Genomic DNA, 25,930 nt, shown 5'->3' with positions numbered 1-25,930 from the left:
GCACAATTGTGCATCATTCGGATGTGTCTAACTTGGTCATTGCCTGAAATTTCAAACGCAAATATGAGTAGCTTGAGGTCTTTTTGACTTCTGGGAAGAGGATGAGACCAGGCAGCGTGTGTGTGGTGTGTGTATGCAGACATACAGCATAGGCAAGATTCACTCAACGGCTATCTAGACAATTTAAGCTGCAGCCATGTGAGTATGAGACATCTTCACTGAATGATAGACCTGCAGATAAACCTATTTATTGAGCCTTTCCTGATTTGCTTGCACAAAGTTTACATGGGGGTTAGATTACATGTATGCATGCATGTATGTCATCTTCCTGATTTGATTGTTCGCTTGACCCCCCCCCCCCAGCAAACTGAATAGCTTTATTACAAATGTAATTACTTTTGCTTATGGTTTTCTCCCAGTAATAAGAAATTAGATTTCCAAGGACCTATTTCCATCACATGTCTGCTTTGCATGTGCTCTGTTGCCATCTAGTTTCTTGGCAGGTTTAAGAAAAACACAAACAAAAATTGTGTGTAAATTGTTCACACTTAACACTGGAGCACACATTTTGTATACTTGTTATATGCATTTTGTACACATTCTTTCCCTAAAATATACATTTTGTATGCTTTTCAAAGCATTTCCCCATAAAATATGCACTTATATGTATGCTTAATATAAAATATGCCTTACTGTGGGCATTTTTTGTACCGAAACTGCGTCACAAAACTCAGAGAAGTGCATAATTCAATTGATATCTGCATTCAGATTTGCATATGGGTCATGACTGGAGAATTAGATCAGTTCTCTTTAAAATGTTGATTGAAAAAATTTCTCCTCCACCCCTGCTATGAGCTCTCCTACCAATTTATTGCTTTCCACATCTGTTCTCACGGAGTTGTCCACCTTCCCATATTGCTCCTAACACAAGTGTTAATAAAATAAAGGAAAGCGTAATGCTGGTGGTCAACAAAAGAGGTTTAAAGACTGTCTCAAGGCAAATCTTAAAAAATGTAGTATAAACACTGACAACTGGGAAACACTGGCCTGCGAGCTCTCCAGTTGGAGAACAGCCTTTACCAAAGGTGTCATGGGCTTTAAAGACACTTGAACTCAGGATGCAAGGTAGAAACGTGCTAAGAGGAAGGCACGCTTGGCGAATCCACACCATGATCAACTCCCACCCGGAAACCAATGTTCCCACTGTGGAAGGACGTGTGGATCCAGAACTGGCCTCCACAGTCACTTATGGACTCACTGTTAAAACCGTGTTTATGGAAGACAATCTTATTTGGCTACGAGTGATCGAAGAAGAAGAAGAAGAAGAAGAAGAAGAAGACGACAAGTGTCATCGTTCTTACCCCTTTTAGCATGGTGTACACAGGCACAGTGACATTTCTGTAGATGAGGCAGGTGAACGTTCCAGCGGGTGAATAGCTTGAAGAATTTGAAGCTGAGATTTTTATACATAAAGGAAAGAAAGAAAAATGACAAGCTGCAATTAGCATCCCCACAGCATGTTTAAATGGATGGGTTTTAATTAGCTAGATGGGGCTATGACCATGATATCAGAAACCACATTGAAAGACTATGTGTTGGTAAAGACTACCCATCTTTCATCTCCCATATCTCCATCACAAAGAAAGCATAATTGATTGAGTCGTCCTTTAGTGGAGCACTAAGTTTGCTTGTTGTTTCTGTGACTAAATGCCCTTTATCACCAAATATATACCAGCAAATGTGGTAGTACATTTATCACAGAAGAGTTTACATGACCAAATGTTCTGAAAATATATCACCGGATAACACTAGTGGTGTCTGGTCATGCATAGAGTCTTTGGGACAATTTTAGCTAGTACTTACTCCGGCAAGATGAGTCACTACCAAGAGTCACTTCTGAAAGCCTCATGCCAGACTTGGCTACTGCATAGATCCGACTCTCCTAAAAGAAGGGGGGGAAGATCAAGAGGAAAAGACAAAGGAAAAATGTAACTTTTGGTGAACTTAAGGCAACTTGGGCTGCTTTGTCCCTGCTTCAGGTCCTGTCATCTTTCCCTGAGAGTTACTAGCAACTGATCTACAAGCAGATCTCTCAAGTGGCACAAACACATAAGCTGTATTTTGGATAGAAAGGGAGACACAAAAGGTCCACCTACAGTTTAATTGTAGACTCTTCTTGGAAACATACACCGGCAGAGAAAGGGATGGGGTGCATGGGGGAAGAGGAGCTGCAAGAGAAAGGGAGGTGTTAAGCACACTCTTTTTACCAGCTGCTTCTCCCCTACAAATAATGCACCTCCAATTCTGTTTGAAAGAGGGAAGCAGTGGTCATAGTTGTACTGGCTCGATAACGTGTAGTTTCAATCTCTGATATATACCCTGAAGCAACTGTGAAACACACAATAAATTACAACAGGAAATAACTTCATATCAAATTTATATATGTCCATTCTCAATACCTACATACATCTAAAAGAAAAAGGAAAGAAGAACAGAGATATGAAAATTCTTGCAGAGATATGGGAAAAAACTATTTACAAAAGCATCTCGGCTTCCTGTGGCTACAACTTGGGTTGGAGTATTGTTTAGGAGTTTTTGTATATTTATTTTAGATCTTATTATTATTTGTTCCATTTCCTCTGATGGCAAATAGAATTTGTGCCTGATATATAACATGTGGATATATAACATTAGATTAAAATAACAACACCTTGCAATATGCAGAGTTATTTCCAAGCTGCAATGAGTTTGTTGTTGTTGGGGTTTTCTTATAAAAAAAAATGCAGTGAATTAAAGTCTTGGGCATGTACTGAATTCAGAATATCTTACCCAAGATGGAAATCTGTGCAGTGGAGGAGTGGGTGGCTTGCCCCCTGTGTCCATCACTCTGGTTTCAGAAGCCCATGTCTCCTTATTACAGCAGGATTGCTGATGAATCTCTTCATCCATCCCTGCCTCCTCCCCCAAACAGTCTTCCATCTCCATGTTTTCAGCTACTTCTTCATCTATATCCGTCTCTTCCACTTGTCCCCGGCAATGTGAAGCAGCACTTATAGGCTTAAAAGTGCCGATATCATTGTTCGCCGCATGATGGAAGGAATCTGCACCTGACTGGGGTTGGCTATAATGCCGCTTGGCTAGCAGGATGCTGTCCCTTGGATTGCTAGGAGTCCGAACTTTGGGGAGGGTCATGCTGTTACCTAGTCCAGCTTCCCTTCCTGGGAAATTGTGGGAGGTTGAAGTAATGGATTTTGGCAACTTCAGGGCTGGAGTTGACGTTGAAAGAGAACCATTAAGAACATTTTTCACTTCCCCAGATGAGTGCAACCTATGAGTTCTGAAGTCAGTACTCAGTCCATCTGCTGGCTTGCACAAGTCAGATAATGTCTTGTCCGAATCCCCAATGGAATTCTGCAGTTCCTCCAGGGGAGACTGAAAAGTTAAAGCTCCATGAAACTTCACAGTCTCAGCTTGGTGGTTTGATGATGGGCAGATTTGAGCGTGTGCCATGGGAACCAGGTCATTTACCGAAGGGTTCTGGTAGTCTGAGAAGTCGGAGATAAGCCTCAGTGAGCTCCGAGAAGGCACCGATTTGTTAACCTCACCCGTTACACAGGCATCATTCATAAATACCACACTTGCTATATAAGGAACCCCTTTCATGGATACCCTCTGATATGCCTGTTTGATGTCCATTGCAAGAATACTGGAATCCTGGTCTGAGTTCTCAAGGAGGTATGACAATCGGTCTCGAAACAGCTGGATGTTGCAGTTGGAAACAGATTCTTCAGAAGGCACAGTCATCAAATCTGCAATCGGGAAAAGACGTCAGAACATAAGAAGGCCCATCTGGTCCAGCATTCTGTTCTCACAACCAATCAGATTCAAGCAGGACCTGAGTGCAACACCACTCTCTCCACTTGCAATTCCCAACAACTGATGTTTCATAGACCTGCTACCTCTGATGCTCAAGGTAGAACACAGCCATTGTAACTACCAGTAGTAGCCATGAATCATAGAGTTGGAAGAGACCACAAGGGCCATCCAGTCCAACCCCCTGCCGAGCAGGAAACACCATCAAAGCATTCTTGACATATGCCTGTCAAGCCTCTGCTTAAAGACCTCCAAAGAAGGAGACTCCACCACACTCCTTGGTAGCAAATTCCACTGCCGAACAGCTCTTACTGTCAGGAAGTTCTTCCTAATGTTTAGGTGGAATCTTCTTTCTTGTAGTTTGAATCCATTGCTCCGTGTCCGCTTCTCTGGAGCAGCAGAAAACAACCTTTCTCCTCCTCTATATGACATCCTTTTATATATTTGAACATGGCTATCATATCACCCCTTAACCTTCTCTTCTCCAGGCTAAACATACCCAGCTCCCTAAGCCGTTCCTCATAAAGCATCGTTTCCAGGCCTTTGACCATTTTGGTTGCCCTCTTCTGCCTGACCAAACATGGTAAATGTATCTGCAGTTTTCCAGGTAAACAATACAGTAGATAAATCTGATAATCAGTAGAGATGTCTGCAAGAGATTGGTTTTATTTCCAGAGCAGTGATTAAATTTACAAAAACAAAAAAACAAAACAAAAAACAAAAGGAGCTAGAGAGGCTTGACCTCTTATTTGGAAGTTCTGCCTGCTAATCCCAAACACACTTGGGTGCGTAGTGGAGAGACTGTGGCTATTTAAAAGTGAAGAAAATCCACTCTGCATATGTTCAAAGGCAACGTTTTACGCATTATGACTTGTCACATTGCCACGCTGAGCATGGAAGATAAGTGATTAAACTCTGGTTCAAATTAGCCCCTATGCTGGAGAATCTGAATTGAATCAGACACAATGAGACAGGACAATTCTGTGCAGGAGTCAATGTGTCATTCAGAGCTGTCCAATTGGTGGCAGTTTGGGAACACTTAATACCAGGTTATTATAGCAACCATTTCATTCTGCAAGCAATCAAAACGGATGAGAAGTTGTTTGCAAAGCTTTCAACTGGAAAGGTGCTTGCGCTTGCAGAGAGAACTGAGGCCAGTCAGGTAATATTGGCACAGGACTGACACCTCCAAGCACATACATACAATTCTCCTGTGCTCCAGGTTGCTTGCCTATGCAGCATGGCTATACCTAATTTTGCTGTGTGTGTGTGTGTGTGTGTGTGTGTGTGTGTGTGTGTGAGAGAGAGAGAGAGAGAGAGAGAGAGAGAGAGAGAGAGAGAGAGAGAGAGAGCGCAATTTGGAAAAGACCATTCCCTTTCATTTGAAATGTTAATTATATTGTAGTGAGGAATGAAGTTTTCAGGACCTAGTACAAAGAACCCATATCTTTAGTTGTGCACACACGGTGAACAAACACTATAAATGCAAAGTAGCCCCCCCCCCCCGTGACTTTCAATGTATCTACGTGCAGTAGAAAGGCATGGGAGCCCAATATTCACTATCATGCCGCAAGCCGCCTATTAATTCCCAGCGGACAATAGTTAAAGGGAACTATCCCGCATTAAATTTTAACCTAATTTTAACATAAAATAGGATTATGAAACAGTATTATTCAAAGATGATAATACTATCTATTTTATGTATTATTTTATGTATAGGGAAGCTTTTAATGTTTAGGGAAGCTTTTAATGTTTGATGGATTTCTGTATTTTAGAATTTCTGTTTTTTTGGAAGCCGCCCAGAGTGGCTGGGGGAACCCGGCCAGATGGGCGGGGTATAAATAATAAATTATTATTATTATTATTATTATTATTATTATTATTATTATTATTATTATTTTATGTATTATTGGTTTTCTTTTTCTTTTTTTGCTGGTCTATGACCGTAATAAAGATATTTAAAATAATAATAAAAGCTATCATGCCGCAGTATGAATTGTACACTATGTGAACAGGCCCAAAGAAAATGTAATGCTTGATTGAGATGGGCGACATATTATACATGTCACAGGTTTAAAAAGGCACAAAAATATTGCCCATACTTTCAGTCTGGGATGGGGAACCTGTGGCCCATCAGATCTTGCTGGACTACAGTTCCCACAATCCCTGACCATAGGCCTTGCTGGCTAAGGCTGATGGGAGTGTGGAGTTTAACAACAACTGGAGGGCGGCCACGGGATCCCTATCTGGGTTGTATGTTCTAGCTGCAGGAAATAACGATGTAGTACAGATACATTGGCTGGTCCTCGGCAATTGCGTAAGCCACATAAAGGGTGGAGATATTCTTAGTTGTACAAGAACGTACTTGGGACCGAGAGGGTAATGAGATTTTGCAGTTCTTGTACTTAGCATGTACAAGAACAATGTTGGTGTCAAAGCAACATCCATGGGAAATCTACAATCCACATTTAGGTGGACCCATGAACTTTGCATCCAAACATGTCAGGAAATGACCGAGTGTGTAGTAAAAAAAAGAAAAAAGAAAATCTGCTTATGAATTTCAGAAAGTACCTTCAGCCCTAGGATAATATCTAAGGCTTGATATTGCCCTACTAAAGGTAATGGATTTTCTGCCACTGACATTAGTTATAGCCATTACAGCTGAACTAATAGACCAGCCATTAGTATGGAGACAGAAACAGAGATCTCACAGACAGCCTGCCTCTAAGTATATATATATTTAAAACACACACACACACACACACACACACACACACACACACACACACACATATATATATATGATGGAAAATGGAAATAATCATATTCTGCCTATTCTGCCTCTGTGCACTACAAAGAAACCACAAATTGCTAAAGTGAAACTTGCACAGAGAATTTCTTCGAAGCCAATGAACAATACTACAGTAAAGCCAGCAGCAGATCTGAGGGTTCTTCTTTTCACTTCCCCTGCTGGGTTCCTAGACATTTATTATAAAAATGTAATATTTACCTTGCAGTGCTGCTTGGAGGACTTTGATCTGCTCAGTCAGCTTCAGGTTATAACCCTTGAGGTAATGGTTTTCCATCTCAAGCTGTGAAACAGTAGAAGAAAACACTTTATTTTTTTAAAAAAATCATTTGAAGTATATTTCTTTTACAAACAGTTCTGTCCTGACTTTTCGCTTTAATAAAATTTCAAGAAAATTAAGATAAATTTAATTGAAAATTCCTACCTTCTTCGAAAGGAAGGCCTATCTCTAGGAAGAGTTCTCTTTGTCCTGTATATTTACGGCCGAACAGTATGACGATTTGCTTAACCAATAAACTTGGACTGCACTAACTAAATTACTGAACAAGTACATGGGTGCTGTGGGTTAAACCACAGAGCCTAGGGCTTGCCAATCAGAAGGTTGGTGGTTCGAATCCTCGTGACGCAGTGAGCTCCTGTTGTTCGGTCCCAGCGCCTGCCCACCTAGCAGTTTGAAAGCATGCAGTGCAAGTAGATAAATAGGTACCGCTCCGGTGGGAAGGTAAACGGCGTTTCCGTGCGCTGCTCTGGTTCACCAGATGCAGCTTTGGCCACATGGCCCGGAATCTGTACACCAAGTCCCTTGGCCAGTAAAGTGAGATGAGTGCCGCAACCCCAGAGTCGTCCGCGACTGGACCTAATGGTCAGGGGTCCCTTTACCTTTTTACATAGGTTATACTGTAAGAGTCATTACTGGCCCAGTTCTACAGTCCATAGGCACACAAGAGAAGGCACATAGCTGTACACGGTGTCTTCTCAAACAGTGCAATGCATAGGTTTACATGTCATCACTGCAGAGCAGGATGTCCTTACAGAGGTGCCACTGCGAGCACCCCTTTAATGCCAATGCAGTTGTATAATTCTATAGACTAGGGGTGTGGAAGAAACAAACTGGCCATCACCTCTCTTAGTTTAGCTGTCACCCAGTCTTTAATTTTGGCAGCCTTTTCTTGGACAATTTTGGCATCATCCGCTCTCAGTTGCTTCTGTAAAGAAGAGAAATAGACAAATGTTATAAAACAGCAGCAGATCCATTTGACTTGAAGAGTTTGCAGGTGTAACCATGGGCAGCAGCTCACGATTCTTGCACAATTCTTGCATAGCAGTAAGGAATATTCTGGAGACTTTGTGGAAACTTGCTCTGCAAATAAGAGCTAGAACATTGAACTCAGGTGCCAGAAGGAACGCCTTTCCCCACAGTAATTTGCCTATGTGCTGAGGTCATTATTTAGAGCTTCTCCACCAGGTGCTCCAGCCATCTAAAGTAAAGCCGGTGGCAAACAGAGAGAGCCTTCTCAGTGCATCTTTTCCCTCTTGATATATTTTATTATTGACTTAAATAGCTGTTTCCTATTATTGCCAGTTGTGACAACTTAACTCTTCTGCCCCATACTACTTCTTTTTGAACTGATTTCTCTTTCTCTTTCTTTTCTTTTCTTCTCTTTCTGCAACCTGTTTGTAGTTATTAGATTTATTTATTTATAATGAAAAAAAAGAAAGCCTTCTCAGTGCTGGCATTCTGTTTGTGGAATTCCCTCCGCCATTGAGAAGCATGCCTGGCACCAACTGCATTATCCTTTAGATGCCAGGCATAATTCCTCCCCCCCTCCCAGTCTTAAATAAATACATAAATAAATAAACAATAATATTGTTATTCTAACATATTAATCACTATTATAGGGGATATCCAGTGTTGTGTAAGCAGACACAATGAGAATTTTCCTTCCTCCCCCCTCCCTGCCACAGCTCTCTCAAATCAGCTTCAGAGGGACCCGCAACACTCCAGAACAGATTTGGGGACCGTATGGGGGCACTGCAAGGGGAGCAAGAGGAAGTTTCATTGCATGTGTTTGCCCATTTTATTTGGGATGTCACCTGTTTTATTTATGTATGTTATAGTTTCTGCAAACTCTACTCAAGGGCAGCAATAACTGTTTCGAATATGTAAATAAATATTGACCTAAGAAGGGGGAGACAGACATAAATGCACTTTAGAAGCAGGAAAAGAAGCCATAATATCAGATGTTACCTTTCCTACTGGCTGCGGAGGCAAGATGTGTGTCCCAGCTAAAAATAGCTTAATTACCTGTTTTTCCAGCTGTGTCTCCAGTTTCTCGATCAGTTCATCCTTTTCTTGCACTCTGCTCACCAGCTCCTGGTATTTCTTGTGTACACTTGAACCGCCTGTTTTCATGTGGGCAAGTTTCAGCTTCTCTTCCATAACTTCCACCTGAAAGATTCCCTCACACTTTCATTGTAATGACAATGGGTGGGGAAAGGGAAGGAAACACATTGGACTCTCTGTGGGAATAGACTGCTTATTCACTAATGGACCCTTATTTGGGGCAGGGCAGATTCTACTTAAAGAACTCTCACACATTTGTCCCTTCGTATAATCCCATTCGCTGGAGTGCTGGTATCTGATGTTGAAAATATCATATTAGCAGCACTGCTCAGCCAAGTCTGCGGTAAGTCCCACTTCCAGGTAAGTGGATATACAACATAAATATTCAAAAGGCTCAATGAAAATATCTTTTTCGGAAGATAATTAAAAGAAATGCCCGGAAGGCCTACCATCTTCAGACAGCAAGGTGGTCCCAAGTATACAAGATAAAATGAGACATCAAACATGAATTACAGGTACATTCTGCACCTGCCCCTTCTTTTTCTATGAACATGTCTCTTCTCTCGCCATCCCAGCAGCTATGTTATCCATCCCCTTCCAGGGTTTTGCACAGAAGCTTTATGGGGATGTCATAAATAATTTGTTTGTGCCTGAGAGTACCTTCTCAAATGTAGTCCCTGCTTTTCTCTTTTAAAATATTGACGGCGCCGGGGCCATAGCCTACTGACCTCCTCCTCAAAGGCCTCAAATTGAGATTGGCAATGCCATGCGGGATATTTCCCAGTCTACGCGCCAATTTCTTCATGAAAGCTGGTTATGCTCCAGCAGACATTCCTGGCCCCCGAGTTGCAGAAAGCTGTGTTTTGTCCTCCTGTCTGTCTACATTAGACAGAGAGAGGCAAACAGTCTCTCCCCTACGCTGAATTTGAAAGGCAAGCGTGTGGCACCCCAAGCCAGAAAGCTCAGCCTGCCAAGCTGCCGGTGTCTGGATCAGAGCTTGGGAATAATTACCGTCTAAGGGAAAAGCCCCTCCCAGTTGTCTGATGCCTGGGACAGTAACCATTTTGCCTTCCTTATTTGAAGGTAAGAGCACACTGAAGACACCATCCAAAACCCTGAACTGGAGTGCTGAAGAAAAACAACACCCAGCTTTAGGACTCAGCACACAAGTCATTTCATTTCCTAGACGTCTTTTGCTCCCCTGCACAATATACCTGTTTGTGGGGTGGCAGCTCCACATGATGTATTAAACCACTTCCTAAGCCTGTCAGATTTAATTAAGGCATTTCGAAAGGCCTTTCCATTTCCCTTAGATAACAAGCTGGGTGGTGCCATTGGTAACAGGCAGCAGCAAACTCCAAGCCTCTGGGCCTGATTCACCCCGCCAAGTTTGGCCAGGAAATGGCGGTCCAACCTGGACTGTAATTTTCCACTCACTGTTTCCCCTCCCCCTTTAAAAAGGGACGTTGAAGAATAGTATGCTTGGTAGCTTAACTGAATTCTGTGTGGTTCCCAAAAATTGCTTAGCAACCAAAAATGCTGGGAATAATCTGCCACAGAATCCCTGTGATCACATCCACACAATGGTTTTAAAGCACATCTATACCACTTTAATAGTCATGACCTCTCCCAAAGAATTCTGGGGAATGTACAGGGCTAAAATTCCCAGCCCTCTTAACAAACTGCAGTTCCCATGATTTTGGGGGGCAGGCGGGGGGAGAGACATGGGTTTTAAATGTATGGTATGGGTGTGAGTTGGAGAAGGACTCAAAGGCTATACTTTTTAGGTGTTGCCCACAGAACAAAGTTCTCTCGCTGCTACAGCAAGGTTGAAACATGATTAAACACTGTAAGGTGTAAATGTATCACCTGAAACTGAAAACCTTTGTATAATTAGAAATCTTGGGGTGCCCGTCCAGCTGTAAAGGTTTTCACATGTTATGGAACTAGTGATATCAGAGAAGCTCTTACCTGTTTCTCTGCATTTTGGGCTCTCTGTTCTGCCTCAACCACTCTTTGCTCCAATTCTTGCATCTTCAGAAGGAAATAAGACAGGGAAAAAGGTTTACTATCACTACTACTAAGGTAAAAGGTAAGGTAAAGGACCCCTGGGCAGTTAAGTCCAGTCAAAAGCAACTACAGTATGGGGTGCGGAGCTCATCTCACTTTCAGGCCAAGGGAGACGGCGTTTGTCCGCAGACAGCTTTCCGGGTCATGTGGCCAGCAGGACTAAACAGCTACTGGCGCATGGAGGACCATAATGAGTGCCAGAGCACATGGAAATGCTGTGCTACCGGTACTAGTACTAGTAATGCTAGTACTACTACTTCTACTACTTCTTTAGAATCAAACCCATCACTTGTCACTGTGATCTTGGCATTTCTAGAATTATGTGACTGGATCAAACAAAAAACATAGCTCTTTAACAGCGCTATCACCTGTCATTTTCTCATTAGTGAATTTTGACATTCATTATATGGTTGAAAAGGATACCCTCTGGTACATTTTATATGCTGTTCTCTACTCCTATAAGCAGCTTACTTAGAAGCCACCAGCTCACCATTAGCATTCAACTCACCATATCTCTTTGATAGACTTTGGATAGTTTCTGCATCATTATATAATCACTATGATGCGCAGGATCTTTTAATGTCTAGAAACTGTTGCAAAGAGTGCTATTTACTTTATCAAACCTTTGGGAAAGCAGTAACGATGCTCACACATTCCCATGTCATGTTATTCACAGGTATGAGATTGACATAAATATTATGCAAAATTCAATGGCATTTGGGGCCCAATTTACACAGGAGACTTCAACTTCCCATGTGCGCACCTCATGGGCTTGAGTGATTGATTGTCCTCCTATAGTCTCTCACTCCACATTCACTTTCGCAAAACATGCCCTTGAATTATGGTTTAACTGCACTGCCAGGAACAGCCCCATTTTCCCCAGAAGCGTCCTTAATTATAGTGTTCCAGGTTGGCAGAGATACTCAGCGCCATGCTGCGGTAATACCATGCTGAAGCACTGACTCAGCATTAATTTTGACAGAATAAATGAAAGGATTTTAGAAAGCTGTTTTTTCCCCCCCATTCAAATTTTATACCTAAGCTTCTGTTTGATCCTTGTTTTGCTGATGATCTACTACCAATGCAGTGTATGGATCTTAAATCAGCTGGAATTACATTAAAAACATCCTGATCTCATGTAAGTAACTTCCCCTGCACTTCTTCTCAAAACCTGATCTCCAAGAATCTGGCTTTCTCTGCGTCAATTCAGAGCTGTGTCTTCAGCTCCTTCCTCCTGCCCTGTCTTGGACTGGCTTCTCCTATGCCTTAATGAAGACCTCTAAATTACCTCCCCTCCTTTCACATTCTTCTTGGGAAAACAATATCTGCACACAGACTTTCCCTGCTGGAGAGGAAAAGAGGGCTATGGGTCAGTGTCCCATAGGTTCTTTGTTCTCACAAGCTTATGTACAAGAGCTCATTAATTTTAATAATTGTCGTAACTTTTTCCTTGGAGGATTGTTTAAGGAAAACCAATGCTTTTGAATGGGGAGCAGCAATCCCATTTGGGTAAAAGTGCAATAACTCCCCTTGTAGAGTTACTATTCCCAGAAGGGAAGAGGGATCAATGTGATTTCTGCATTGTCTCGAGAAAAACAATGGAGTGCACTTCAGGGGATGAAGTCAAACCACTGCATTAGCAGCCCCAAAGTGACCTCCCCAGGGCACAAGCCTGGGCAGTGTGTATGGAAGCCCTGCGCTGCCCAGATGACAAGACCCCCCCCCCCAGCCACGCTGATATACTCCAAAGGAAAGCAGAGCAATAAGTTGGCTGCAGGAGTTGCTAGAAGGAGGCGTACAAGGCACCATCCAACTGTCTTATGGACTCCACTCCAGATTTATTCCTTAGCTTTTTATTCTCCAAAATATATCCTGTAAGGTTTAGAGCCAGAGTTTCAGGGGGTTTAGGGTCAGAGTTTTCCTTTTCCTAGATGGGCAGGGCAACCTTCCCAGGTTAACAAGCCCCATCTGCCCCTCACTTCCCTCTACAGCACGCACAGAAACCGCCTTCTTGACCATTGGGCTCACTCTTTTTCTTGTCCACTCAATCCACTGCATCCTGTCTTCGCATGCAGGGGAACTCCCTAACTCACCAAGGGTCTGAAACTCATTGACTACCCTCACCTGGTTTAGCTGGCCGGTCAAAGCCCTTTCCCGGGGTGTGGCTGCTGCCACATGCCGACAGCTTCTAGGAGCCACAGGTGAGAGCTGAGTGCAGGGTGAGGACCAAAGGTGGACAAACTATCCCAGAAGGAGCACGACATGTCACCCACCAGAGGGGGACTGCCCCTCCTCTAACACCACATACACCCCTATTTGGAACGATATTTGGAAATTAACATCCTTTTTGTCCCAAACTGAAAGTTCAACTTCATTGCAATACCATAGGTCACTGCACAGACATTAACATTTGCACATTATTGGTTATATTTCCGTTCTTGTGAACGATGGCAACTGTAACACTATGACACCTGACTACTTTTTGGCATGGTCCACTGTCTCTCATGAGTAAGCTGAACGAAACCAGCATTTTAGAGTCTGATCTCCCCAAGGAACCTGGGTTCTTTGAGAACAGAAGAACTCTACTTACCTCCCAACTGAATGGATACTGAAACCGTCTGCATTCATTTAGAGATCTCCTGGCAACCCCTGACAGCCTGCCAAACCTCCAGATAAGCTAATAAAAATCCATGTAGCCTGACTCAGTTTAAAAATAATTAGTATTCATCTTCCTTCTCACCACTTCATTGCCTTGCTGTGGGATGTTAAAACTGCTGCTCTGTTTTACATCAGACAAGAGTGTTAATTTCATGGTGCTTTTTGAGTTTCATGTGTTATTCAAGGTTCCCCAGGGGCAAACCAACAATAAGCTGAGCAGTCAGATTGCACTTTCCATGTATCATGTTTTGTGATACTGATGAGAAAACTGCACTGCACGGCTAATTAACTGTGAAACAAACACTGAAACGAGATGTTTAAAATTCGGTTCCTACGCTTCTGATCACTAGCCCACCAAGCCGTCCTCTCCCACGTGCTGTAGAAAGATAAAGCCCTATTACTGAACAGACTGATGTCTCAAAGGTGAGGAGAGTGGCCAAAGATTCATGGCCCACAGTTCATTTGTTAACAGGGTCAATCATGCCGCCATGGCAACAGTCTGCTATGTCACTCATCAACTGAATATTACCCCTCTTTCCTGTTGTGTGCACAACTGTGTAAGTAAATGCCAGTTACTAAAGACATGAGATTCTTGAACACATTTCTAGATTAACTGGGTGAAGATGCATTAACAGTCAGTATGAACACCCTTCAAATGAGCCCATGAGAAAAGCACCCAGGAAATCCTGTGTACACATCTCTCCACTTCTAAGCTTAGTCAGGCATTCCTGCCAGAATCAAAGTATTTTTCTTTGGATTTGTACTCCTTTGCATTAATTAGATTCAGCTCCATTTTCTCTCTCCATTCTCTCTCTCTCTCTCTCTCTCTCTCTCTCTCTCTCTCTCTCTCTCTCTCTCTCTCTCTCTTGTGTCCTTTTCTCTCTCTCTCCTGAGAGGCCCCACAGCTCATTTGTAACAGGGTCATCATGCTGCCATGGCAACACCCTGCCATGTCACTCATCAAGAGAATATTACCCCTTTTCTCCTCAGTGTGTGCAACTGCATGGAAAAAAAAAACCCCCGAGTGCAAGTAAAGGCATACAATGCATACAATTCTAAACTCCAGCATACTTTAATTTCCGTGGAAAGCTTCCAAAAAACATTTGAACAGTATCATTACTAGCATTGCATTTGTTTTGAGTTTCTCAAGAGAGGCATGGCAGAACGCAGTGCAAAGAACTTTTATTAAGGCAGCATTCTAACAACCCTCCACATGTTTATTAAGGACTTGGGGAAGGTTCACCTGTATGTGTGTGTGTGTGTGTGTGTGCAGTCACTTGTTAAGTTATCACTAGGCAATTCAAAAGGTGAACATTCAAAGCTGAATGTGTGAACTAAATCCTTAAAAAAACAACAACATTGAATTTGAAGAGCTATGCAGGGATATGCATGGGCATCCTATGGTTTGTTCACTCATGCTGTACATACGAGTCACCACTTGACGCTGCAGTTATCAAACGAGTCACTATAAACTGCCCTAGGAATTTGTTGAGGGGCGGGAAATTAGCAAACAAATGCGTGAACTAGCCCTTAAGACTGAAATTCCGGAACTTTAAGTTGTGTATTAGAATTGTGTGATTCAATTCTTAAATTGTTTGACTGACTTACTAAATCACTGACTAAATTACAAATAAATAAATTAGTCAGTTTTCATTTTCAGCACTAAGGCAAATATATACCTTTCAACCATCCTGTTAGCCTGAAAATGATGAAGAAAACCTCCCCTCGCTCCCAGCACTTCTGACAAGGCTTTGTTGAATTGCAGCCTTTAACTGCTTACTCTTTGGCCTTCAGAGGAAAAACCACATCACAAAACCATACAGCCAGTTACAGAGTAACCTGATCACTGAACCAAACTGCTCCCTAATCTCAACAAAGGGTAGCTTGACACACCTACACCCCTAGGGCTGGATTAACTCCAGAGTCTTCATTTCCCTTTCCACAGGGGTGTCCAACAGTCAGGTGCTCGGCAAAGTGCAGGAGTAATCAGACAAGTTTATTTATTGTGCTGTCACCATTCTGCTGGAATTCTTTCTGAAAACATTGACTGGGTAAAGATTTAAATTTAGGATTTCTAATGAACAAAAGGCTCACTGGAAGGACAGATCGTGAAGCTGATGCTCCAATACTTTGGCCACCTCATGAGAAGAGAAGAATCCTTGGAAAAGACCTTGATGTTGGGAAAGATGGAGGGCACTAGGAGAAGGGGACGACAGAGGACGAGATGGTTGGACAGTGTTCTCGAAGCTACGAACATGAGTTTGACCAAACTGCGGGAGGCAGTGGAAGACAGGAGTGCCTGGCGTGCTATGGTCCATGGGGTCACGAAGAGTCGGACATGACTAAACGACTAAACAACAACAATGAACAAAAGAGGGTTTGGGGTTTAAATAACAAACACGTGGATAGGGTGGGAATCAGGTTCTGAAACCATGATTTCAAAGCCATCCGAGTTCTTGTCCACATCCTCAGGCTGCTCAAACTGAAACTTAAGCCAAGTACATTTTTGCATAAGCTAACATTTAGAATTAATTTTTTCATGTATGTTTTAATGGCAGTTTTTATTGTGATATTCTACTGCAGTTGGTGTTACTGTGATTAATTAGTGTATATTTCAGAATGTTGTTAACTTAGAGGAATTAATTTTTTAAATAAAAAAAATCAGTCCTTTAATAAGCAAATTAAAACATGGCAGGCAATTTCTCTAGACCTTCTTATAGGGTACTTTGTCAAATTTAAGTTGAAACTGTTTGGTTTTTCATCATAAAGACTTGATTTTGAAACATATGTCCCTGGCCTCATAATGGGGGATCACAGTCTCTCTTACTGGCTAACCTCATCCAAAGGTTTAAGAATATGCAACAAAGACTGGTTACAAAATGTAGCTTTTGCCTCACCTTCTCAGCCAAAAGCTCCCGGATCCTGCTAGCTTGCAGGCGGAATTTGAAGAGCTGTGTCTCCAATGCAAGGCATCGTTTCTGCCAGTCCATGCAGCTGCCATTCTCAACAGCGACCTCTGCCATTTTGAATGCCTTCTTCTCCCTAGACCGACCTCAAGATGTCCTAAGTGAGCAAGACAAAGAAAAAAAGACAAATGTCCAAAATGCTATATGAATTGTCTTTACAGATATTTTTTAAAGCACATCCAATACACATTTAAAATACATTCCTTTGACTTCCCCCAAAGAACCCTGGGAATGGAAGTTTTCCCCTCACTGTTACAATTCTCAGTACCCCAAAGAAACTACAGGTCTGGAGATTCTCTGGGGCAAGTAATGAGCTTAAAACATGCATTGGATGTGTCTTAAACATCTCTCTTTTCTCTTTGGTGATCACTCGTAGCTGAGTAAGATTGTCCTCCATAAACACGGTTTTAACAATGAGTCAGTAAGTGACTGGAGGCCAATTCTGGATCCACACGTCCTTCCACAGTGGGGACATTGGTTTCCGGGTGGGAGTTGATCACGGTGTGGATTTGCCAAGTGTGCCTTCCTCTTAGCATGTTTCTCCCTTGCGTCCTGAGTTCGAGTGTCTTCAAAGCCCATGACACCTTTGGTAAAGGTGGTTCTCCAACTGGAGCGCTCACAGGCCAGTGTTTCCCAGTTGTCAGTGTTTATACTACATTTCTTTAGATTTGCCTTGAGACAGTCTTTAAACCTTTTTTATTGACCACCAGCATTACGCTTTCCATTTTTAAGTTCAAAATAGAGTAGTTGCTTTGGAAGATGATCATCAGGCAGCCGCATATGGGGTGGATGTTCCCTAACAGGAGAATTTCCCCTGTATGCATGGGAAATCACTGCCTCCTGCAATCTAGCCATGGTAGCATTATACTATGCATTTCAGGGGGCTGGGCTAGATGACCCATGGGGACCCTTTTCAACTCTAGACTCTATGTCAGTTACACAAAACCAATTCTGCATTCAAATGTTAAACACTCGGGAAGTTTAGGAGAATCCAAAATGAAGATTCCCATTGTAAACAAACTTTTTAACAACTAAGACTTCCAGGACAAGAGCTTCAAACAAGCCTGATTAGAAGATTAGGCAAACGCAAACAGCCTAAGCCCTTGGATGGTATAAACTCACTGTTGTTCCAGACTGTGTAGTGAAAGAGTTAACAGAATCTTCTTATCAGCTCCTAAAGATCACATTATCAAAGTTTCTTTGGTTTCCATATGGTCTCCCCCCCCCCAGTTTAGCTATCTTTTGGACCACCAAGCTGCACTAACTCTTAATGTTTCCCAGGGTCATTCTGGAAGCCTGTCAGTGCGTATTTAATCTCCTGGTATGTAGGTTCAGCTACAAGAGCAGGAACCATAGGCCTGTTGCTTAGCTAACACTTAAAATTCACATAGCCAATATGTCCCTTTCATTAGAAGCCCATGAGCTAATTGAAGTGGGCAGCAGAAGACACAATGCACTAAGTGTCCTCATGGATGACAGAAGCCCTTCCACGACAAAGCTTTGGCTATGAATTATCCAAGTGAAACAGATAATAAGAGAGAACAAAGATAAAGCCTCATTCATTATATTTCATTGCCACAGTCTGAAAAATATTTAGCTAAGGCCCTTTGTCCATTTTAATCTCCTTTGGAAGTCCCTTTTGCTTGTCCCCAAATTTAATGAATGGAAATTGAAAGATATGCTGAAAAGCTGGAGGGCTGAGCACAGAAATTAAAAACTTTGGAACTATTCTGGTGATTTACTGTAATTCAGCCTTGCAAATAAGCCCACAAAAGGCGACAGCCCCCAATATATACTTTTTTACCAGCCTGCCGAGGGCTGCCAGTGGAGAGATGGGGAGCCTCCTGCAGCATTTCTGAGCTGCATGAGGAAAGGGGGACTTCACTCCTGCAGCAGCCCACTTGGTTTCTGTGTTGGTCACAGAGAAGTGATGGAATGCTCCCTCTCTCCTCGGCCATCCTGCATATATGTAATTTTTTGTCACCTATGACTACTAGAGTGATGAAAAAGAAAGCTGAATTAATTAACGAGCAGAAAAGCTTGCAGGCACAGTTTTTCGTGTTTTTCATTGGAAATCTGCCTTTGAGCGTTAATCCATTCCACCCTGTTGGATGTGGGAATGAGGGCTGCACTGATGCAGTCAATGTACAGTCAATAGTACAGTCAGCCATGGAAATGGAGATAGATAGATAGATATTGTCTGAACACTCAGCTCACATAAGAACACAGCTGAAATGTTTTGGCAGAGGAGCACTGTATTTTTCTGCTGCCCTCTGTCTATCCAGTCTATCCATTCCTGATCACTTTTGCCACCAGGTGTGGCTGATTCATGATTGCATCAAGCTGTTGTGAGCTTCAGAGCACTGAACTGATGTGGGGGCACTGAATTAATTGCCCATAGGTAAAGGTAAAGGGACCCCTGACCATTAGGTCCAGTCGTGACCGACTCTGGGGTTGCGCGCTCATCTCGCATTATTGGCCGAGGGAGCCGGCGTATAGCTTCCAGGTCATGTGGCCAGCATGACAAAGCCGCTTCTGGCAAACCAGAGCAGCACATGGAAACGCCGTTTACCTTCCCGCTGTAGTGGTTCCTATTTATCTACTTGCATTTTGACGTGCTTTCGAACTGCTAGGTTGGCAGGAGCTGGGACCAAGCAACGGGTGCTCACCCCGTCACAGGGATTCGAACCGCCGACCTTCTGATCAGCAAGCCCTAGGCTCAGTGGTTTAACCACAGCGCCACCTGGGTCCCATCACATGAATCCAGAATGACAGAACATCCATATAAAATGAACATACAGAGACAGGAAATACTCCTTTAAAGATTTTACTGAGCACATGTCCCTATCACATTAATTACCTGGTCTGCCTAAGCATGAGTACCAGAAAGTGATCTTAGTGGGACTTACTTTCAAGAAAACATGTAATGGATTGAGTTGCAGGTTTTTTATACTGCATCCTATGGACCACTTACCACAGAATGGAGTAGTCTATTTTGAAGAATGGCTAGATGATGCATTTCCAGTTTGGTCGTCTCCACTCGCATCTTATCAAACCTGACATGCCAAGGCTAGGAGACGGTGAGGAAGAAACTTGCTCATCATCAGATTTGTGGAGTTGGAGGGGGCCTTGTAGGCTACCTACGGTGGTACAACCCCCTGCTCAATGAAGGCCACCCAGAGCTAGAGGAACATTGCCAATGGATTGCTGTCCAGCAAACACTCAAGCAAGGGAGAGCCCCTCCCCACCTCCAATTAATTCTCAGGTCCGCCACTCCATTATTTTTCCATTGAAATGGAACACACATACTAAACACTAAAGAATAATGAAAATTGTATTGTCCAGGCATTGAAGACAACGGTATATAACTTCTTTCACTGCAATATGGAAAGATCAGTATCGGACAGTATGGATCACATGGCCTCTGATCAGTCACATCACTGCTGTTCACTGAGTGGCAGAGGGTGAAGGGCAAGGTGGCAGACCTTGGAAGGGTGGAAACACACTGGAAGGAGGCACTCAATTGGTTCTGCTGCTGCATCTGTACCGCACAAACCTTGCTGCAGCCTCCTTCCTTCCCATCTACTTCTCAAAAAGCCATAGCAACAGAACTAACCAGCAGTCAGGTGAGCGGTGGCACCCCACCCCCAGTGGTGAAGCTGCATGCTCCACTACCGGGGGCAGGGAGCAGGCAGGGGCATGGCTGGCACCCCAGGGGCCGTGGTGCACATCCCGGGGGTGTGGCCCGCTGCCCGCGAGGGCATGGCAAGCTATCCGCAGGGGCATGGTGCGTGTTCTGGGGGGGGTACTGTGCCGTCTGTGGGGGCATGGTGCCTGGCGCGCACATGTCCCGGGGGGGGGGTGTGTCGCTGCGATGGCACCCTACCGGAATAGTGGTGCCAGGGCAATCCACTCCCTCCACACCCCCATTCCTCCACCAGTGCCCCGCTACTGAGCAAGATTCTGTTATGACTATGCTATGGTTACCAGACATCCCCGTTTCCCGGGGACAGTCCCCAGATTTACAAATCTGTCCCCAGACAAAATCCGTCCCTGGAATGTCCCCGGATTTCATTTAATGTCCCAGGATCTATATTTTAAGTGTTGTAGATTTATTAATAGGGAATGAATGTTGTGTGATTGGTTCAACGGCACAAGACACATCATATGGGGAGTTCTGCCGTGGCAAAATGGCAGGCACCATGGCACTGAGCAGCTCCTGAAGCCAGCCAGAGCCACTGCACTACCAGGTTGGCTCCGGGCTGCTGAGCCTGCCGCCACCACTGCCGAGGGGGAACCAGGGACACTTGGCACGTCAACTGGGGGAACCGCTGACCCCCCCCGCGCAACCCAAATCAAGCCAGGTGCGAGAGCACCTGGCCACCCGGCCCACTCCAGGGCCAGTAAAAACCCCGGAGCTGATGCAGTGAGAAGGAGGAGAGGAGGAGAAGGGAGAGAGAGAGAGGAAGGGGGAAAAAGAGGGGAGCCCTGACCTTGCTGCCCCTGCAGAGAGGTAGGAGAGCACCGGCAGAGCAAGGACATGTGGCCGAGCCCAGGCCCAACCTGAGCCTACTCCATGGTGGCTAGTGCTCCAAGAGAGCAGGCTGCAGCCCAGAGGAAGGCCACGTGACAGAGGAGACCACAGAAGAGAAGATATTGTTTGTTTGTTTGTTTGTTTAAAATTTTAAAAATACCCCCCCCTTTCAAAAAAAATGGCCCCGGATTCTTTGAAAAAATCTGGTAACCTTAGACTATGCAGTCGATAGGAGAGGAAAAGATGGTGTCGGGACAAAGCCTCGGCAGAGTGAGTAGGAGCTTTATCAAATGCTATGATAAGAAGACGCAGTCCTTGAAAATAAGCGTCATAACATATATATGAATAGGGAAAAGCCTAACAGGCATAGCTGCAGTAAAATTCCATATCAAGGCCAAAAAGCTAAAGAGTTGGCCCTTAGTTACTCAGCTACCAAGGCCTTTTGTTAAGCAGAACTTGGTGCCTTATTGTAGGAAGGCAACATTGGATCTACAGTATTCCTTATAAAGCAGTCGTGGACAGCCTTCTTTCCTGGTGGGAGAACAGGCTTGAGGTGAAAGACACAGCATAAAACCAGCTGAGTCCTTGCTTGTATCAAGAGATAAAATTGAACAGAAATCCTTGTAGTGATTAGAAAAAAAACACTGGATTTGTCTTCTTTCTGCTATCTGCTTGTTTTTTAAAAAAAAGTTACAAGAGCTCAGAACAAATTGTATTCATCATAATCAAAAGCCTACCACCCATTTTGCAATAATAAATCACTTTGCAGTACTAGATTAGTAGGTGTATTGTGCCATTTGCAGACAATCTTATGATATCCACTATGAATGCATCTATCCAGAGAAGAATGCAAAAAATGTAATCAAGGATTCAGCATTAAGGCTTGATCTTAGAGGTTATAATGGTAGTACATGCAGTTTTCTGGAGAAAACATGTCCATACTATTTTGCATATGTCTTTTTAAAAACACAGTTTATTTACCCAAAAATGTTGATTTTGCATCCAACATAACCATTACGTAGCAGAACCCAACTATTTATCCTTTCTTTTTTCACTTCTCATTACGTCAAAGGTATACAAACTAATCAACATAGCATTTTTAATATATATGTGTCACACGAAATACATATGAATGCAATTACATTTCTTTACAAACACATGCATTACATAGGGCTGCCATCCAAGTAAAGAAATCTTTAGTCAAATAATCATATGAGTTTTAAAGGGACCCCTGACCATTAGGTCTAGTCGTGACCGACTCTGGGGTTGCGACGCTCATCTCGCATTATTGGCCAAGGGAGCCGGCATACAGCTTCCAGGTCATGTGCCCAGCATGACAAAGCTGCTTCTGGCGAACCAGAGCAGCACATGGAAACGCCGTTTACCTTCCCACTGTAGTGGTACCTACTTATCTACTTGCATTTTGACGTGTCTTCGAACTGCTAGGTTGGCAGGAGTTGGGACTGAACAACAGGAGCTCACTCCATTGCAGCGATTCGAACCACCGACCTTCTGATCAGCAAGCCCTAGGCTCTGTGGTTTAAACCTACAGCGCCACCTGCGTCCCACATATGAGTTTTAGGGGTACCCAATTTCAATTCTGGGTTGCAAGTTCAACAACAGATATACAGTATAGTGTCCACATCAAGGGAAGTACATAGGACCACACACTATTCTGTCTTGGTCTGACCCGACCTGGACTACTGTATATTCTTGTCAATTAAAATGTTTCTAATTCATTAGATATTGCAATCCTGATGTTTCATATATACTTGCACCAAGATGTAATTCTAAAGACTGTTTCCGGCCACTTGTGCTCATTTGCCATCTCAAATTAAGGCTGCAATGCTATAAACATTTACCTGGGGAAACAGGCATTTTAGGACTGCACTTCACTTTACCACTTCAGAAGTTTTATATCTATATCATCTGGTTTCATCTCAAACTGTATGCAGCTGGTAAAAAGCACTACCAAACTGTTACTCACTTTTGTGTGGGTTATTCCATTGCAAATAGCATTATATATTTGTAATTATGAAAGAAAGCAAAGGTAGGCAATTCACAAGGGGATCACTTTCAAGCTCCTGTTAAGATTATTCTGCTCAATGAGAGCTTTGCCAATTTTAAATATTGCCTAGTCTCAGGGGGTTATATCCAACTAATCAATCATACTCAAAGCATACCAATTAAAATTAATGGACAGAAGTTACTTGTCCATTGATTTCAATGGGTTTAGTTGGAGTATGACTTAAGTTGGGTATAACACAATGAGTTTAGTACAGGCTCTTTTGGGAGCTAGTTATTGTCAGCATCCATGGGAACCAAAGGTGGACAAACTACCCCAGAAGGAACATGATGTGTTCCCCACCAGAGGTACTATGCACCCCATTGGAGCTAGTATGGACATGGTATTTAATATGATAACTGCTGCTCTAAAGGTTTTGTTGGTGAAACAAATGGAGGACACTACACTTTAAAAATTGTGCATGTGTGCCTAACCAGGCAAGATGGTGGCACAATCACGATTCCATTGTAATACTGTTGTATAAGCACTGCATGTTGTGGTTTGCATCTGCATATCTCAGAGAGAGCCGCTCCCTAAATTAATCACATATCCCATTTGTTGTTCTTTTGCTTTTTAAGATTCATAAAATGCACCGTGCTTTGCATCCCATTTATAAAAGCACCTAAATCAATTGTGGGAAGGAACAAGGCCTTTTCAGTTGTAGCCTCACAGTTATGGAATGAGGTTCCTAACGAGATGAATCATCAATGCGCCTCATTTTAAATTTCAGGTAAAAGCACAAAGCACTTTTAAAAACTGGGATTTTTTAAACTGTGGTTTTATCTTTCTGCTGCTTTAATGCTACTTGTGTATGTTTTATTCCAATTTATGTTTAATTGATTTTATGTGCTGATGTTGATTTTATCAATTTTGTAAGCCACCTAGAGCTTGTTCAATACATGAACAAAAAGAAATAACCATAAGCAAACACCACAGCTATTGAAGATAAGGCTAACATGGTAATCATTTAAAGTTTAAACAAATAGTCCTCAGGAGAATCTTAATTGCTTAATTTAGCAGGTAAAGCAACCATAGAGTTACGTTTCTCTTGTAAACTCCATCCTTCCACTAGGCAATACCCATCTTAGGCAGTAAATAAAAGTACTGTGCCCTTGATAGTCTTGGTTAATGCACCAATTCTCTGTGTCAGCTGTTTTTAAAAGACCAATACCACAATCCTAAATATGTTGATGCAGAAGTAAGTCCCTTGGAGTTCAGTGAGGCTTGTTTCTCTAACCTGAATGTGTTTAGAATTGAAGCCCCAAACTGTTTATTATTTGCCAGAGACGGCAATGGTTAAGGCTGCTAGTTTACACCACCCATTCATTACATCGGTCATAACCAGTTCACACCAAGTCATCTGTAATAATAAGATAACACATTCCATAAAAGAGGACATTTACCTACTCCCTTCTCTCCTAGTAATTTTAAATGAAAGAAGGTATCAAAGTAATACAACACCACAGCTAGTGATTTCCAGTACACAGTACAGACAGGTTATAGCAATCATCCCTTTCTGCCCTACAGTTTTAAACCCCGCTTAAATCAGTTTTGGAAATAACAAGAAAAAGCAAACAAAATTAAAAAATTCCTTCAGTAGCACCTTAAAGACCAACTAAGTTTTTATTTTGGTATGAGCTTTCATGTACATGCACACTTCTTCAGATACGAAAGCTCATACCAAAATAAAAACTTAGTTGGTCTTCAAGGTGCTCCTGAAGGAATTTTTTAATTCTGTTTCGACTCAGACCAACACGGCTACCTACCTGTAAAAAGAAAAAGCAAAGATCTCCCCCCCCCAGCCCCCCAGCCTCTCACCTTGGGCAGGCTGCTCTAGCAGCAGCAGGGAGGGCTGAGGCAAGCCGGGCACTGGAAGCAAAGCGCAAAGATAGCAGAAGCCTCCCCCCGCCCCCGCCCCAAGTTGCGACTGACCTTGTATTGTTCTTGGTCAGAACAAGGTTATATTGTGCTCAGGAACAGAGTGTTGCCATCCTCCTGCCGCTCACCTCCAGCCTGCGAGGCAAACGAGGGCTGCTGCCCTGAGGGGGAAGAGGATCTCACGAAAGTCATGCACACAACAGCTACGCTCGAGTCCCATTCAGCCTTTCCCCGTTCTCTGCCTCTTTTCTCCCTCTTTTCCTTCAAGCGGGAGAGCCTGGCTCAAATAGCACAGCCAGCCCTCCAAAGAAGCACAGGAACTGACATCATCGGCACTACACTTTTAACCCCTTGCCTGACAATAATACATATATCAGGTTAGGCTGCCTCCCCTCCAAAATAAAACAGCAGGGAACTGACTTCCCACCCACAGGATTTCTCTGTGATCTTTTGTGTGTCTGTGTGGGAAATGGCCTTCTTTTGTACTGACAAGCGCTCTTGTCACGTTTTCTTTCATTTCAGCTTGGCCAGGCATTGTCCCAGAGAAGAAATACTCACTCTAGATCAGCTGCCCCCCTTGCCCCCCTGGCTACGCCCATGTACATACCCCTGCACAACATCCAACAACACAATACACAAATCCTAAATTTGATTTTAAAAAATGAAATAAGGAATTTGAAAGAGAATTATTTTTTAAGCAGCTGGGTTCTAGAATAATGATTGATTATGATTT

General features: G+C 43.0%; 1 protein-coding gene across 5 annotated transcripts in view; it reads right to left on the bottom strand.

Moving 5' to 3' along the window:
- PLEKHH1 (pleckstrin homology, MyTH4 and FERM domain containing H1) overlaps positions 1 to 25,645 on the bottom strand; it is a 53,715-nt gene extending 28,070 nt beyond the window's left edge. For 2 of the 5 annotated variants that reach the window (XM_035113746.2, XM_060273956.1), the window contains exons 1-9: positions 25,252 to 25,644; positions 16,652 to 16,817; positions 10,998 to 11,060; positions 8,988 to 9,131; positions 7,804 to 7,887; positions 6,884 to 6,965; positions 2,830 to 3,809; positions 1,864 to 1,942; positions 1,362 to 1,453 (exon numbers count right to left, since the gene is read on the bottom strand). In XM_035113746.2, coding sequence (XP_034969637.1) covers positions 1,362 to 1,453; positions 1,864 to 1,942; positions 2,830 to 3,809; positions 6,884 to 6,965; positions 7,804 to 7,887; positions 8,988 to 9,131; positions 10,998 to 11,060; positions 16,652 to 16,777 — 1,650 coding nt within the window. In that variant the 5' untranslated portion in view covers positions 16,778 to 16,817; positions 25,252 to 25,644. Of the gene's footprint in view, positions 1 to 1,361; positions 1,454 to 1,863; positions 1,943 to 2,829; positions 3,810 to 6,883; positions 6,966 to 7,803; positions 7,888 to 8,987; positions 9,150 to 10,997; positions 11,061 to 16,651; positions 16,818 to 25,137; positions 25,200 to 25,251 lie in introns of those variants that run through there. The other 3 variants (XM_060273939.1, XM_035113737.2, XM_060273934.1) reach the window with 3 other exon arrangements.
- Positions 25,646 to 25,930: the final 285 nt, after the last annotated feature.

Source organism: Zootoca vivipara, chromosome 1 (assembly GCF_963506605.1).
Source record: "Zootoca vivipara chromosome 1, rZooViv1.1, whole genome shotgun sequence".
In the NCBI taxonomy this organism is placed as follows: Eukaryota; Metazoa; Chordata; class Lepidosauria; order Squamata; family Lacertidae; genus Zootoca; species Zootoca vivipara.
This window is presented reverse-complemented; position numbering and strand designations above follow the sequence as displayed.